The sequence below is a fragment of the Gorilla gorilla genome, chromosome 16 (assembly GCF_029281585.2).
Source record: "Gorilla gorilla gorilla isolate KB3781 chromosome 16, NHGRI_mGorGor1-v2.1_pri, whole genome shotgun sequence".
Taxonomy (NCBI): Eukaryota; Metazoa; Chordata; class Mammalia; order Primates; family Hominidae; genus Gorilla; species Gorilla gorilla.
Genome location: NC_073240.2, coordinates 31,054,808 through 31,070,744, shown reverse-complemented (window position 1 = coordinate 31,070,744; position 15,937 = coordinate 31,054,808). Strand labels below are relative to the sequence as shown.

The window sequence follows — 15,937 nt, the reverse complement described above, 5'->3', positions numbered from 1 at the left end:
CCTTGGATAGGAAACGGCCAAACTACCACCCACACGGGCATGGTCATCATGGCAACATCGTACGTATGGAGGGTCCTGGCTCTTTGGTTGATTAAATCCTTGGGCATTTTATTTTCAAACTCCCCTTGTTCTCCACCGAACAGACCTGGACTAATGGGATGGGAGCCTCCTCTGTTTCCATACACCCTTGCACTGGCCCCCGTTTACATGCTTATCAGAATGTATTGGCCATTTTTGTTTCATTCCTCACCTTCTTCCAGCAGCCCTCACCCTCCACCCCCTCCTACCCCGACATACACACAAAAGGGGAAGGAACCTTTTCAATCCACCTTTTAATTTCAGAGCCCAGCTCAGCCTGGGATGGAGCTCTCTGGTTGTCCTGCAGTGAGCAGAGGTGAAAGTCACACTGGCCTCAGACCGTGCTCTGCAGGGACCAATTCTCTGTCCCAAAGCCGGGGCTTCCAAGCGCTGGATTTGACTTCCTCACATCACATTCCTTCTTGAACCTATTCTGTACCCCACTCTTCCGTTAAGGTTGCCAGTGAGAACCTTCTTGGTTCTCATCTTTTGGCCTTTCATTAACATTTCTCTTGGGTTCTGAGGCTCACACTTCCCCCTGTTCCTCCTTGCTCTCCTGCCCAGCTTTTCCTCTCTTTTTCTGAATCCTGGATCCTGTATCCTTATATTGCTCCGGGGCCCCAGGTCTTCTTCATTGCACACTCTCCGAGTGTTTTCCTGATGATCTCATGGGCCTCTACCCTATAAGTACCATATTTGCCTCTCCAGCCTGACCCCTCCCTGAACCCCAGACCCTCCAATTCACTGCTTATTCACAGAAGCCACTTGCAGTCTAACAGGCAGCCCCAACAACACATGCAAAACCAGGCGGTGGCTCACGCCTGTAATCCCAGCACTTTGGGAGGCCGAGGAGGGTGGATCACCTGAGGTCAGGAGTTCAAGACCAGCCTGGCCAACATGGCGAAACCCCGTCTCTACTAAAAAAATACAAAAAATTAGCCGGGTGTGGTGGTGGGCGCCTGTAATTCCACCTATTTGGAAGGGTGAGGCAGGAGAATCGCTTGAACCCGGAAGGCGGAGGTTGCAGTGAGCAGAGATAGCGCCATTGCACTCCAGCCTGGGCAACAAGAGTGAGACACCGTCTTCAAAACAACAACAACAACAACTCAGAACTAGCGCCCCGCCAAACCCATTACTTGCTCAGGTCTTAGCAAATGGCCATTCTGTCCAAAGACTTGAATCATTCTCCGCCCTTCTCTTTCCCTCACCCCACATCCCAGCCACCAGTATTCCTGCCAGCTCCACCTTCAAACTGTGTTCAGGATCTTACCACTGCTCACCATGTTGTCTTCCTCCGAGTCACTGCCCAGACCCTGGATTCCCTGCACCACCGTCACCCCATCACCCGCCCCTCCGCCCCCTGTAGACACATCAGCCTTCTCCTGGTTCTGGCTCAGGACTTCACACTCCCTGATGGTCACATATCGTTCAAAGAGACTTTTCTTTTCTTTTCTTTTTTTGAGACGGAGTCTGGCTCTGTCGCCCAGGCTGGAGTGCAGTGGCGCAATCTCGGCTCACTGCAACCTCCGCATGCCAGGTTCAAGCGATTTTCCTGCCTCAGCCTCCGGAGTAGCTGGGACTATAGGCTCGCGCCACCACGCCCGGCTAATTTTTTGTATTTTTAGTAAAGACGGGGTTTCGCCGTGTTAGCCAGAATGGTCTCATCTCCTGACCTTGTGATCCGCCCGCCTCGGCCTCCCAGAGTGCTGGGATTACAGGCGTGAGCCACGGCGCCCGGCCCAGAGGCTTTTCTTACCATCCTCTCTAGAACTGTACCAACCCCCACTCCAGCGCCCTCTATCTCTTATCCTGCTTTGTTTTCCTTATAGCATTGATCACTCTTGAGCATGTTTTTTGTTTTGTTTTGTTTTTTTGTTTTTTGTTCTGCGTGTGCTTGTTGTCTGTTTTCTCAGAATAGAATGCAACCACCATGACGATAGTGGCTTTGTGTTATTCACTGGTATGTTCCCAGTACTCCTAGTTCCTACAGCAGTGCCTGGAACATAAAGGTCTTTAGTAAATATTTTTAAATAAATGAATAAAATATTGGACTGAGGCTTAATAAAATATATCAAAATACCCAATTTCCCCACTGATATAGAAATCAGATTTAGCAAAGTATGGCAGTGGACCAAATCCAACCTGCAGCCTGTTTTTGAAATAAAATTTTAACGGAACACAGCCACATCCATTCATTTACATATAGTCTGTGGTTTCTTCCATGCTAGCCACCAAGGTTGAGTAGTTGCAACAGACCGCATGGCCCCCAAAGACTAAAATATTTACTATCTTGCTCTCTACAGAAAAAAATTTGCCAACCCCTTATGTAGATAATACTTCCTACCTCTTCTTATGGGTTTAAAAAGTAATAAAATAATGAATGCATTAAACAATTATTCCATTGTTAATCCACTCATACATACTTATTGAAAAAAGATAAAATCGTACAGAAGTGTGTAGGGTAAAAAGTGACAGCCCTCTTTCTCCAGCCACTAGGAGGTAGCCTGCTAGCATCTGGATTATTTCCAGGCCTTTTTGAAGCATTTCCATGCAAACCTCTGTACCCCTTGAGTGCAAATTTGTTTTGTTTTGACTTTATTTTTTTAATTGACAAATAAAAATTGTATATATTTGTGGTGTACCACATGATGTTTTGATATATGTAGACACTGTGGAATGGCTAAATCAAGCTAATTAACATATGCATTACTTCATATACTTATCGTTCAAATTAGTTTTGTTATCAAGATTTTGCTAGACTTGGAAGGAGAAGGAAAACTTTGCATCTGTTCCTGTGCTCTGACAGTTTGAATAACTGGAATCACATGCTCCTTGAAGGTTCACTAGCATCCCCCATAACACTACCTGTATCTGCCGCCTGTTTCAGGGCCGGATCTCTGACTACCTTTTCCATTTCTTCAACAGTACCAGCAAGGATTTGGGTCTTCTGACTCTTTTGTTAATTGTAGTAGTTTACATTTTTATAAAAATATTCATTTCTTACACATTTTCCAATTTATTTCTATAGAGTTGATTACAAGTTTTAAATCTCTTCCCTATTTATAGTTATATTTCTTTTCTAATTCTTCCTTTTTTTTTTCTGGGTCAGGTCTGCCAGTAGTTTCACAGTTGTATTAGCTATTTTTCAAAGAACTCGATTTGGGGCTTAACAAATTTTGTTGTTTGCCCTGTTTGTTTGTTTCATTAATTTCTGCTTTTTTATTTTAAAATTTCTACTTTCTATGCTTTGTCTCCTAATATTTAGAGTTCATTTATTTTCCCTTGTCTTCTTACGTTTTTTGGCCACATCCTGCTGGCTTTACTACACTGAGCCCTTGTCCCAGCATAAACTGTTGGCAATCGCAACCATGATTTCCTGGTTTACGCATAAATAACAGAAAGCCTCTCTGTTTTGCTTTGTTTTCATCTCCAAATACATATAACTTTTTCTTTCTTTTTCTTTTTTTTTTGATTGGGGATATTCTTTTCTTTGTTATTTCTAATTTCTGGTTTTATTGCATGGTAGTTAGAAAATTAGCCTAAGTGTTTTCCGCTTTTCGAAATTCATTGAGACTTTTTGGTTTATTACTATGTCAATTTTTGTAGATAGTATATGTGTACTTACAAAGAGTGTATATTCTATACTGAGTTCAAATTTCTGTATATTACTACCGAGTCAGCCTTGTGATCTCAAAATCTAAAACTGCTTTTTGTCTATTAAATCAGTTCTTTCCTGAGAAAGTTACTAAATCCTCTCATTTTGACTGTTAACTTGTCAATTCATTTTTCTTTATATATTTTGATAGCATGTTGTTCAGGCATAAAGATTCATTGCTCTTCTAGTGTCTTCATATTCTTATGTGTAAATATAAAATCTGTCCTATTGAATATTTTTGGCTTTAAATTCTGTTTTTTTTAATTTCACATTTCTCATCTTTCACAGATTTTGTAAATAAGTGACTATCTTTGTCATTTAATTTTCAACATTCCTGAATAATTTTATTTTAGAATACTTTTGTGAATGTTAATGTGGTTGTATATTTTATTTACTTATTTATTTATGTTTTTAGTGACAGGGTCTCCACTCTGTTGTAGGTATTTATTTTTAGCATGTCTGATGGCCCATTAGTAATATTAATAGTGATAGGAACATAGCTAAGCAGTATTGAGTCCTCTCAATTCAGGTATTCTCCTGAGCACTTTACCCGCGTTATTTTATACAGTGCTCAGACCTAGCCTATAGGTAGTTCTTCTGGTTGTCCCCAGTTAACAGCTGAAGAAACTGAGGATTTGAGTGATTCCATGACCTACCCAAGATCAGAAAGGATTGGGCAGGATTTGAACCCAAGTACTCTATGAGCACTACACATTGGTCATATTAATTATAATTGCTGACTTATTCGGCTTTATCCCTGTCATCTTGTTTTGCACTGTATTCTAAGAGAATTCCTCTATTCAGTCTTTCAGCTCTCTGATAAGATCTTCGGTTAGGCCCATTCTTTGTGAAACAGTCATTCGATTTTTTATTTTAGAATGTGTTTTTAATTTTCTAGAACTGATTGCTTTTCTGACATAGCAACGAGTTGACCTGTGACTAGACAGACTGACATTTAGATTCTCTGAGTTGCTTGACTTCTTAGTAGGTATCCTCCTTGTCCCCACTCCACGCAGCTGTTACCTGAGAGTACTGATTCTATTCTCCAGCCCCAACATCCTGTCTTTCTCTCTCTCTCTCTTTTTTTTTTTTTTTTTTTGAGACAGTATCGCTCTGTCACCCAGACTGCAGTGCAGTGGTGCGATCTCAGCTCACTGCAACCTCCGCCTTCTCCTGCCTAAGCCTCCCGAGTAGCTGGGATTACAGGTGTGTGCCACCATACCCAGCTAATTTTGTGTGTGTGTGTGTGTGTGTGTGTGTGTGTGTGTGTGTGTATTTTTAGTAGAGATGGGGTTTCACCACATTGGACAGGCTTGTCTCAAACTCCTGATCTCTGGTGATCTGTCCACCTTGGCCTTCCAAAGTGCTGGGATTACAGGCATGAGCCACCACGCCCAGCCCTCTCTTTCTCGTTAGCACTACCTAAACCTTTAGTACAATTTCTTGTTTTATTTTGGAGCAATGCTAGCAGGTTTATTCTGCACCCAAATTCTAGAACTGCCACCAATCTGATTCCATCTACTTTATATCTTCAAGAATGTTTTGTCTCTTCTGATCTCTTAAAAACATCCCTTCCAAATATTTTTTCCATTCTGTAGGTTGTCGTTTTACTCTGCTGATTATTTCTTTTGCTGTGCAGAAGCCTTTTAGTTTAAGTCCTATTTTTCTTTGTTCATTTTTGTTGCATTTGCTTTTGAGGTCTTAATCATAAATTCTTTGTGTAGGCCAATGTCCAGAAGAGTTTTTCTTAGGTTTTCTTCTAGGATTTTTATAGTTTCAGGTCTTACATTTAAGTTTTTAATCCTATCTTGAGTTAATTTTTGTATATTGGTCCAGTTTCATTCTTCTGCATATGACTGGCCAATTTTCTCAACACTATTTATTGAATAGGGTGTCCTTTCCCCACTGTATATTTTTGTTTATGTTGTTAAAGATCTGTTGGTTGTAGGTATGTGGCTTTATTTCTAGGTTCCTTATTCCATTCCATTGATCTATGTGTCTATTTTTTACTAGTACCATGCTGTTTTGGTTACTATAGACTTGTAGAGTAGTTTAAAGTCAGGTAATGTGATGCCTCCAGCTTTGTTCTTTTTGCTTAAGATTGCTTTGGCTATTCAGATTCTTTCCTGGTTCCATATCAATTTTAGGATTTTTTTTAATTTTGTGAAAAATGACATTGGTAATTGATATTATTTGGATCTGTGTCCCCACCAAATCTCATGTGAAATTGTAATCCCCAGTGTTGGAGGTGGGGCCTAGTGGGAGGTGGTTGGATCATGAGGGCAGTTTCTCATGAATGGTTTAGTACCATGCCCTTTTGGTACCATGCCCTTTTGGTACTGTATAGTGAGTGAGTGCTCATGAGATCTGGTTGTTTAAAAGGGTGTAGCACCTTGCCGGTCTCTCTCTTGTTCCTGCTCCCACCATGTGAGACTCCTCACTCTTCCTTTGCCTTCCACTATGATTGTAAGTGTCCTGAGGCCTCCCCAGAAACTGAGAAGATGCCAGAATCATGCCTCCTGTACAGCCAGCAGAACTGTGAGCCAATTAAACCTTTTTTGTTTAAAAACTACCCAGTTTCATGTATCTGTAGCAATTTGAGAACAGACTAACACAGTAGTTTGGTAGGAATTGCATTGAATCCATAGATTGCTTTGGGCAGTATGATCATTTTAACAGTATTGATTCTTCCAATCCAGGAGCATGGGATATTTTTCCATTTGTTTGTGTCATCTACAATTTCTTTCATCAGTGTTTTGTAGTTCTCCTTGTAGAGATCTTTCACTTCCTTGGTTAAATATTTTCCTAGGTGTTTTTTTCATAGCTATTGTAAATGGGATTGAGTTCTTGGTTTGGTTCTCAGCTTGGTTGTTATAGGTGTATAGAAATGCTACTGATTTTTGTACTATTGATTTTGTATCCTGAAACTTTACTGAAGAAATTTATGAAGTCTAGGGAGAAAATATTTGCAGACTCTGCATCCAACAAAGGACTAATATTCAGAATGTACAAGGAACTCAAACAACTGTACAAGAAAAAAATAACCCCATTAAAAAGTGGGCAAAGGACATGAATAAACATTTTTCAAAAGGATATATACAAGTGACCAACGAACATATGAAAAAATGTTCAACATTACTAATCATCAGAGAAATGCAAACTAAAACCACAAAGAGATAAAATCTTGGCCGGGTGCGGTGGCTCACACCTGTAATCCCAGGACTTTGGGAGGCTGAGGCAGGCAGATCACAAGAAGATCGAGACCATCCTGGCTAACACGGCGAAACCCTGTCTCTACTAAAAATACAAAAAGAAAAGAGAAATTAGCCGGGCGTGGTGGTGGGCGCCTGTAGTCCCAGCTACTCGGGAGGCTGAGGTGGGAGAATGGAGTGAACCCGGGAGGCAGAACTTGCAGTGAACTGAGATCACACCACTGCACTCCAGCACGGGCAACGGAGCAAGACTCCATCTCAAAAAAACAAACAAACAAAAATCTTACGCCAGTCAGAATGGCTATGAAAAGTCAAAAAAACAACAGATGTTGGCAAGGATGTGGAGAAAAGGAAACACTTATAGACTGTTGGTAGAAATATAAATTAGTACAATTTCTATGGAAAACAGTATGGAGATTTCTCAAAGAAATAAAAGTAGTACTACCATTTGATATAGGAATCTCACTCGTGGATATCTGCCCAAAGGAAAAGAAATCATTATATAAAAAAGATACCTGCACTTGTATGTTCATTGCAGCATTATTCACAATAGCAAAGTCATGGAATAAACGTAAGTGTCCATCAATGGATGACTGAATAAAGAAAATGTGGTGTATATATGTACATCATGGACTACTGCTCAGCCATTAAAAAAAATGAAACCATGTGTTTTGTAGCAACATGGATGGAGCTGGAGGCCATTATCTTCAGTGGAATAACTTAGAAACAGAAAGTCAAATAGTGCATGTTCTCACTTATAAGTGGAGCTAAACAATGTGTACACATGGACATTGACAATAAAACAATAGACATTGGAGACTCCAAAAGGTGGGAGGGTGAGAAGGGGCTCAGGGATGAGAAATTACCTAATGAGTGTCATGTACACTATTTGTGTGATAGTTGCAATAAAAGTCCCCGACTTCACCACTATGCAATATATCCATGTAACACAACTTCACTTGTACCCCCTAAATCTATTTTTAAAACACAAAAAGCACCTTTTCTAAATTTCCAATGCTGCTACAGAATTACTCTCCATTTTATATCCCTTTGATCCCTGAAATAGGATTTAAACAGGGAGGAAGGGTAAATTCTCATGTTTAGTCAGTCATCTTCGACTGGCAATCTTTTCATTTTTTCTTACTCACTAATTATGGCTGTCATCAACTAAGATATCAAAAGGGAGTTGCTCTGTTTTCCTTCCTTTCCTCTGGACTATATCAGCTGAATGTCATCTTAGCAAATGGAAACCAAAACCCACACTCTTCTCATATGGTGGATAGGGACAGTGTCACTCCTCACAGCAATAGTGTCCCTAAAATTGCTAAAATAGACTAGACAGCAGAGTGGCACTCTCACACGTGTGGCCTATAAACTGACCACCCCAAGGGTTACATCACCAATGATGCCGAAAGGTAGGTTTCAAGTGCCCAAACTGTTCTCTTCACATTTTCTTTTTCTTTTCTTTTTTTTTTTTTTTTTTTTGAGACGGAGACTTACTCTGTTGCCCAGGCTGGAGTGCAGTGGCGCGATCTCAGCTCACTGCAAGCTCCACCTCCGGGGTTCAAGCAATTCTCCTACATCAGCCTCCCGAGTAGCTGGGATTACAGGTGCCCACCACCATGCCCGGCTAATTTTTGCATTTTTAGTAGAGACAGGGTTTCACCACGTTGGCCAGGCTAGTCTCAAACTCCTGACCTCAGATGTTCTGCCTGCCTTGACCTCCCAAAGTGCTGGGATTACAGGCGTGAGCCACTGCACATTTTCTTTTTAAATTTTAACTATTTCTAATTTTTAGATAAGCAGTGTATTCACTTGGTCCCAAAATCAATGGGTTCAAAGTATAAATGGTGAAAATTCTCCCTTCCACCTTCTCTCCTATCCAGTCCCCTTCCCATGAACAGTCATGATTAACAGATTTTTGTACATACTTCATTCTAGAGATATTTTGTTCATGCAAAAGCTATATATATTTTCCTCATTTAAGAAAACCACAAGTAGTAGTATAATGTAGACATACTCTACAACTCACTGTTTTCACTGAGCAATATGCAGTGGAGATGAATCCATGTCTGTTCATAAAGAGCTTCTTTATTCATTTTTAGAGCTACAGAATATTTCTTTGTGTGGCTGTACTGTTATTTATTTAAGCAATCCCCTGTTGACTACTGTTTAGCTTATCTCATCTTTGCTGTTACAGTGTCACCATGAAGAGACTTGTGCACACATCATGTCACATATCTATAAATATAAATGAATTCCTAAAAGAGAATTGCTGGTTCAAAGGGTATTTGCATGCACAATTTTCATAGATGTTGTCAAATTGTGCCCTGTAAGGGTTACAAACAATTTAGACTCCCACGAGTAATTCGTGATTGTTCTTGTTTCCCTGTATCCTCAGTAATACAATGTGTTATCAAATTTTGAAGTATTTGTTGGTCTAGTGGGTGAAAAATTATATCCCATTGTAGTTTGTGTGAAATTACTTATTATGAGTGAGACTGAACATCATTTCATCTTTGAAGATCCATATGCATTTTCTTTTCTCTCTGTTCATATCCTTTTGAGAAAAAGAAAATCACTTTTATCTGAGAAATGCAAGTCTTTTTAATTATCAGGTCCAGAGAGACATTAAAATGAGACAAGGCCAGGTGCAGTGGCTCACATCTGTAATACCAGCAGTTTGGGAGGCCCAGGCAGGTGGATCGCTTGAGCCCAGGAGTTTGAGACCAGCCTGGGAAACATGGCAAAACCCCATCTCTGCAAAAAATACCAAAAAAAAATTTGCTGGGTGTGGTGGCATATACCCTTGAAATTAAATTGCCATTGTAACATTATTAAGAGATGGGACCTTTAAGAGGTAATTAAGCCATGGGGGCTCTGCCCTCATGGGTGGATTGATGTTGTTATAAAAGAGTGAGTTCAGCCCCTTGCCCTCTCTCTTGCCCTCTGCCTTCCACCATGGGATGATGCAGCAAGAAGGTCCTTGTCAGACACTGACCTCTCGGGAATTCCCAGCCTCCAGAACTGTGGGTTAACACATTTCTATTTATTGCAAATTACCCATCTCAGGTTATGGCAGCACAAATGGACTAAAACATACAGCAATGAAATTATTCTTTATATGTGATTTGAGTTGCAAATGCTCGCCAGTTTACTGTTTGTCTTGTGACTTTGCCTAGGGAGGGTTTTTACATGTGGATTTTTTCTTTTTTCTTTTAGAATAATTGAATCTATCAAACTCTTCTGTGATGGCTCCCCAGTTTTATGTTGTACCTAGAAATGCCCTCCTCAGCATTTGATTCAAAACAAGTATGATTGTTTATTCTAATATTTTATGGTATCTTTTTTTTACATTTAATTTTGTAATCAACTAGAATTTATCCTGGAGTCAAGTGTGAGATCCGAATTTAACTTTATATTTCCTTAGAGTTTTTCTTTCCACATTAACTTTAGAATCAGATGTTTCGCTCTCCCTCAAAAAAGAAAATCCTGTTGGGATATTTATTGGAATTGCATCAACTTTATTATTAACACACTCTCCACTATGGTTACTGTTTTGGTGGTGAATCTTCCTTTCCAAGATTACAGATTTCCACCTCTTTGACTTTTCTTTGTATCCCTCAGGAGTGTTTTGAATTTTTTTTTTTTTTTTTTTTTTTTTTGAGACAGAGTCTCGCTCTGTCGCCCAGGCTGGAGTGCAGTGGCGCAATCTCAGCTCGCTGCAAGCTCCGCCTCCCAGGTTCACGCCATTCTCCTGCCTCAGCCTCCTAAGTAGCTGGGACTACAGGCGCCAGGCACCATGCCCGGCTAATTTTTTGTATTTTTAGTAGAGATGGGATTTCACTGTGTTAGCCAGATGGTCTCGATCTCCTGACCTCGTGATCCGCCTGCCTCGGCCTCCCAAAGTGCTGGGTTTACATGAATTTTTCTTTATATGAACGATGCACCTAAGAATAATCTATTCCACTGAGATAACATTGCAATTTTAAAATGAAGGAAAGAAAGAAACCCTAGCATCTCAGTAGGCCAGCGTAACAACGCTTCCTTCTTGTTCATGCAAAGGCAAGTTGGCAGGTGATCTCCTCCATCCTGTGATTCAGGTATCCAGGTTCTTTTCACTTTGAGATGTTGCTCTGAAACAAGGGGCCTCCAAAGTTCCTGCAGCAGGGGAAGAGAGCCTGGAGTAGCACCCAAGCTATTAATTCCCTGGGCCTGGAAGTCACACACTTCTTTTTTCATTTTATTGGCTACACTCATCACAAGACTACCTAACTGCAAAGATACTGTTAGTCCTTTGCAAAGGTAATCCCGTCATGTACCCAGGAAAGAAAGGAGGACAAGATATACGTAACACTGGCAGTCTCTTTCACACCAGCAAAACTATTAACCACAAGGGTAAACTAAAGAAACATTTTGGTCATACAAAGTCTCAAAACATTTCATTCCAAGGCAGCTTCTCTCAGGAAACTAGTAGAGTGGAGCCTCCACCAAAATAAGAGAGCAAATCAAAGAAGAGGAATATATGGGATAAGGAGACAAAGAACCCAACCCGAGATTGAGTCAAAGTGAATCCCCAGGATGGTGGTGAAGAACATCCCAGGAGGCAGCAAGACTCCAACTAAAAGCATGTCCTGTTTTTGCCTCTGCAAAGGAAAAAGGAACCAACAGAAAGGAAGCTAACCAAGAGCCAAGAAGCAGCACCCAGACCAAATGATGCAGATGAGCAGCCTGTATCCAGCTCTGCCTGAAGCTGGGTCTGTTCCTAGGGAGTTTAGTTACATGAGTCAGTGACTTACCTTTGTGCTTTGGCCAGTTGAGTGCTGGTTTTCACTTAATAACAAAACAATTCCAGTCTGAGACCAGGAGACCACAGAAATGGAAGAGATAAAGCTAGTTCTCAGGGAATTTTATTCTTTTTTGTGTGTTCTTTTAAAAAACATGTTTAGGACGGGCACGGTGGCTCATGCCTGTAATCCCAGCACTTTGGGAGGCCAAGGCAGGCAGATCACGAGGTCAGGAGATAAGAGACCATCCTGGCTAACACGGTGAAACCCCGTGTCTACTGAAAATACAAAAAAAAATTAGCTGGGCGTGGTGGTGGGCGCCTGTAGTCCCAGCTACTCAGGAGGCTGAGGCAGGAGAATGGCGTGAACCCAGGTGGCGGAGCTTGCAGTGAGCCGAGATTGCGCCACTGCACTCCAGCCTGGGCAACAGAGCAAGACTCCGTCTCAAAAAAAAAAAAGTGTTTATATTTGACATATAATAATTGTACACATTTATGGGGTACAGTGTGATGTTTCAATACATGTATCCATTGTATAATGACCAAATCTGGGTAGTTAGCATATCATTCACCACAAAATTTACATTTATTTCTGGTGATAACTTTCAGGATCCTCTTTATTAGCTCACTTGAAATATACTCTACATTGTTATTAGCTGTAGTCATCGTACTATGGACGGGAACATCACCATTTATTCTTCCTGTCTAACTGTAACTTTGTGCCCATTGACCAACCTCTTCCCATCCCTGTTTCCCCTCCCCAGGCTCTGGTAATCACTGTTTTGCTCTCTACTTCTATGTGATCAACCTTTTTGACGCCACATGAGAGAGATCATGTGGTACCTGCCTTTCTGTGCCTGGTTTATTTCACTTAGCCTTATGTCCTCCAGGCTCATCCATGGTGCTGTGAATGACAGGATTTCATTCTTTTCCCAAGGAGTTTTTAATCTTGTTAAGGACATTTTAACTGTCATTAACCATAGTGTATATTGTCTCTGCTTCTAGACTGTCATCTCCTCAAGGACTATGTGTTTTAGCTAAATTCCTTGCATGCAGTGGGCCTTAGAAGCTGGGCAATTTCAGAAATGAAAATCACACTGTGAAAGTTATTCACAGTTTAGTATTAAGTGAAAGAAGTTAAGTGGGAAGCTAATTTGCTCATTTTTAAAAATGCGGCTACTTGGGAAAATATTTTAAATGGCATTTTAAGTGTTGGGATTTCAGGTGAAATTTCTTATCTTATTTTTGTCTTTTGGTTTTCTTCATTTTCTGCCATGAATATTGTTTGTTTTGTAATGAAAAGGTATATATAAAAAATTGATTGTGAGTTCAAACAATGCTATCTGTCAGCATTAAGCATGAAAGTACACTAAAGAAACATTTTGGTCTTGGTTTTGCTGCTATTTTACAAAAGCATTCACTATTTTTTTTTTTTTTTTTTGAATGAGAAAACATTTATTCCATCTCCAAACAGCATCCCAGGGCCGAGCATCTCCCCTACGACTTTATAATACACTCGGCACAGACAGAGTCTGGGAGACATGGGGCACCTCTGCCCTCCCCAGGCTTCCTAAGTAACAACTGAAGAATATTTACATAAAGCTGGGTGTTGTCAGGCAAAGCCATTCCCTGCTGCCAGGGGTGGGAGCAAGGAGGAAGTGCCATGAGCACCAGCCCGGCCTTCACACCATGGGAGGCAGCCCAGAGGCCACCGGCACAGGGTGGTGGCCCCCAGATCATACAGCAGTGGACACAGGGGAAGCAAACCTGAGTGAGGACACAAGAGCCTGGTCCGGCTCCGCTGCACAGGGTAGGTGTGACGGCCTCCACGAGTCTGGCAGAGAACGCAAGTAACAGCGGCTCCCGTGGCCGGACCGGGGCCGGGGGGAAGCTGAGGCACTTGTCAGTAGCACATGGGTGCCTGCTGGCTTCTAGCCACTCCAGGCGGGGTTGGGGCCATTAAAAGCAAGGAAAAACACTAGCTAAAAACCCTTTCCTAAAAGTGCCCTGGAGGAGTGAGCGGCTGACTGAAGCCCTCTGGGCACAGGCACTTGGGGTGTGGCTCTGCCAGCCCCCGCCAGGCTGTAAGGCTCCTTAGCTGTGTGTCAGCTGCACAGGATGGAACAGGTGAAAGAGGGGGTTTGGCAGTTCCAGGAGGCTCATGGGAAAGTCCAGGGCAGAGAGGAGGGCCCTCTCTGTCCCTCTTCCCACCCTAACAGCCACTCAGTACACAGGTGGCGGCTGGTAGCCCTCGGTGGTCTCCGCATTCTGGGTGAAGGGTGGCTGTTGGTAGTTGTCCACAGATGCACCTGGGTAGGAGGCGTAGGCAGTGTTGGGGTCCGGAGTGGGGTCGACGTAGTTCTGGATGAAGTCGTCCACGCCAGCCTTGTAGCGCTGGTAGGTCAGGGAGGCCAGCACACCCCAGGAGAAGATGCAAAAGAAGCTGAAGGCGATGGCTGCCCTCGCAGAGTCGGCCCCCACCAGCACGTCCTCCGGGTCGGTGACCGCCCACTGGTTGGTGAGGAAGCAGAAACCAACAAACCACAGGAAGGTCCAGAGAGCTGAAAAGAGCAGGTCACCAATGACGAGGTACTTGCGGTCAGTGGCGTTGCTGATCTGGGGGAAATACGCGTCGACCACCAAGAAGAAGGCCGAGGCCAGGAAGGCCAGCACCCCGATGGCACTGCCATAGCGGCAGGCATCCTCGTTGTGGTTGAACACGCAGTGCATCTGCTTAGACTTATGGGTGTTGCTGTAGCCCTCGCCATAGATGCAGGAGAACACGATCAAGGCGAAGACTGTGGAGGGCGGGAAGGCGGGGCCCGGGACGCTAAATGCCGGCCCCGCTCGCCGCCAGGCCCCGGACGCGGCCGCCTCCACCTGTCACGCTCGTGGGTTAGGGGTCCCACCGGGCCTGGCGGCGGGGGGGGTCCTCGGGGTGCCCCCGGCCCGCCCTCCCCGGGCTCACCAAGCACAGGGCGCGCGCCACCACCTGCGGCTGCGTCAGGAAGGGCCGCAGGTCGAAGGAGCCGCCCGCCTCGGCCACGCCGTAGGCCCCGCTCTCCATGTCGCCGTCGCCGCCCAGCATTCACTATTTGAATACTGTAACATTTTCCCATCTTTTCTTTTTAAGAAAATTAAAATTGAGTGTGAGAATTTCTCTCACATTCAATAAATCATATCACTATGGTATAAATATATCACTATAGTATGTGAAGGTTTTCTTTAAAGATTTGTTAATTCAGTAAGCAAAACAGGACAGACACATGAATTTTAAAAAATAACTTAGGCCTAAATATTAATATTTATTCTTCAGACCCTTTATTGTTGAGATATGACATCTACTAGATATGATATCTAGTAGATCAAACCTAGACTGTTAGGTTTACACAGGCCAAACAAATCAGTGTCCCTTCTGTAAAATAATACTTGAAGCAAGAAAAATATGTAGAGATTCACATTGAATCTGGTTTATGCTTAAACTAGACTTAGTCCTGTAAATCTGAAAATGTTCTTATAATAACAAGTATTCTTAAAATGTGTGTAAGTGCCTTTTTATGTTTGAATTTGATCTAAAAGTGCCTACATTGCCTGTAACACTCTCAAGCTTTCATAGGAGCAATAGTTTCTTAAAAAAATTTTTTTCTCCACATTGCATAAATCTCACTAAAGACAATTGTTTTCCAATAACACGTACCATGTGAAAGGTATTTATTTTCCAGACCGCATTTACTGGAAGAAATGCACAAACCACAATTGTTCAGAATAGGAAAAATATAAAATAGTGCTTAGAATCTTACGGTAGTACCCAAAAGTACCCAAATTGCTGTAATTATTGTGAAAAAAGTAATCACAGTATTTGTTCAATATTTAAAAACACAATTTATTGAGAATCCATATTGAACATGTCTGAGTTCTGGGAACATTTTAAAATTTAATATTGTCATATGAGCTACTAATACTTTGTTTACATTTTCTCTGTGAACTCACCCTTCTAACAGCTTACAGTTAAAGTGTTTGTAATAGACCACTGACCTGGCTTTGCTGGCTTCGGGCTACAGAAAACTACAGTCCTCACTTAACACAAGGGTAGAAATATAGCACCACTAGATGGTACTATGAGGTAATTATTAAATTCCACATTATTTCAACTGAGCATCGACAGTGATTTTTTTCTGCAAGGAATAAATCACTCTTACTAGTCTT

The 15,937-nt window shown here is 42.0% G+C and overlaps 1 protein-coding gene across 2 annotated transcripts; it reads right to left on the bottom strand.

Moving 5' to 3' along the window:
* Positions 1–13,280: 13,280 nt before the first annotated feature.
* Positions 13,281–14,798, bottom strand: LOC115930813 (putative synaptogyrin-2 like protein). Of its 2 annotated transcripts, XM_031002327.3 has the most exons (3): positions 14,696–14,798; positions 14,295–14,529; positions 13,281–14,154 (listed from the first exon to the last, which is right to left on the bottom strand). In XM_031002327.3, the coding sequence occupies exons 1-3, from the start codon at positions 14,796–14,798 to the stop codon at positions 13,944–13,946; spliced, it is 549 nt and encodes a 182-aa protein (XP_030858187.3). In that variant the 3' UTR covers positions 13,281–13,943. The 2 variants fall into 2 exon arrangements, with proteins under 2 accessions (XP_030858187.3, XP_063555171.1); XM_063699101.1 differs by having other exon boundaries at positions 13,589–14,529.
* Between the last annotated feature and the right edge of the window lie 1,139 nt (positions 14,799–15,937).

Coding starts and splice junctions, on each gene's coding strand:
- LOC115930813 (XM_063699101.1), bottom strand. CDS start 14,798: ATGGAGAGCGGGGCCTACGGCGTGGCCGAGGCGGGCGGCTCCTTCGAC. Junction 14,530..14,695: donor GCGCGCCCTGTGCTTGGTGA/GCCCGGGGAGGG, acceptor CGCCCTCCACAG/TCTTCGCCTTGATCGTGTTC.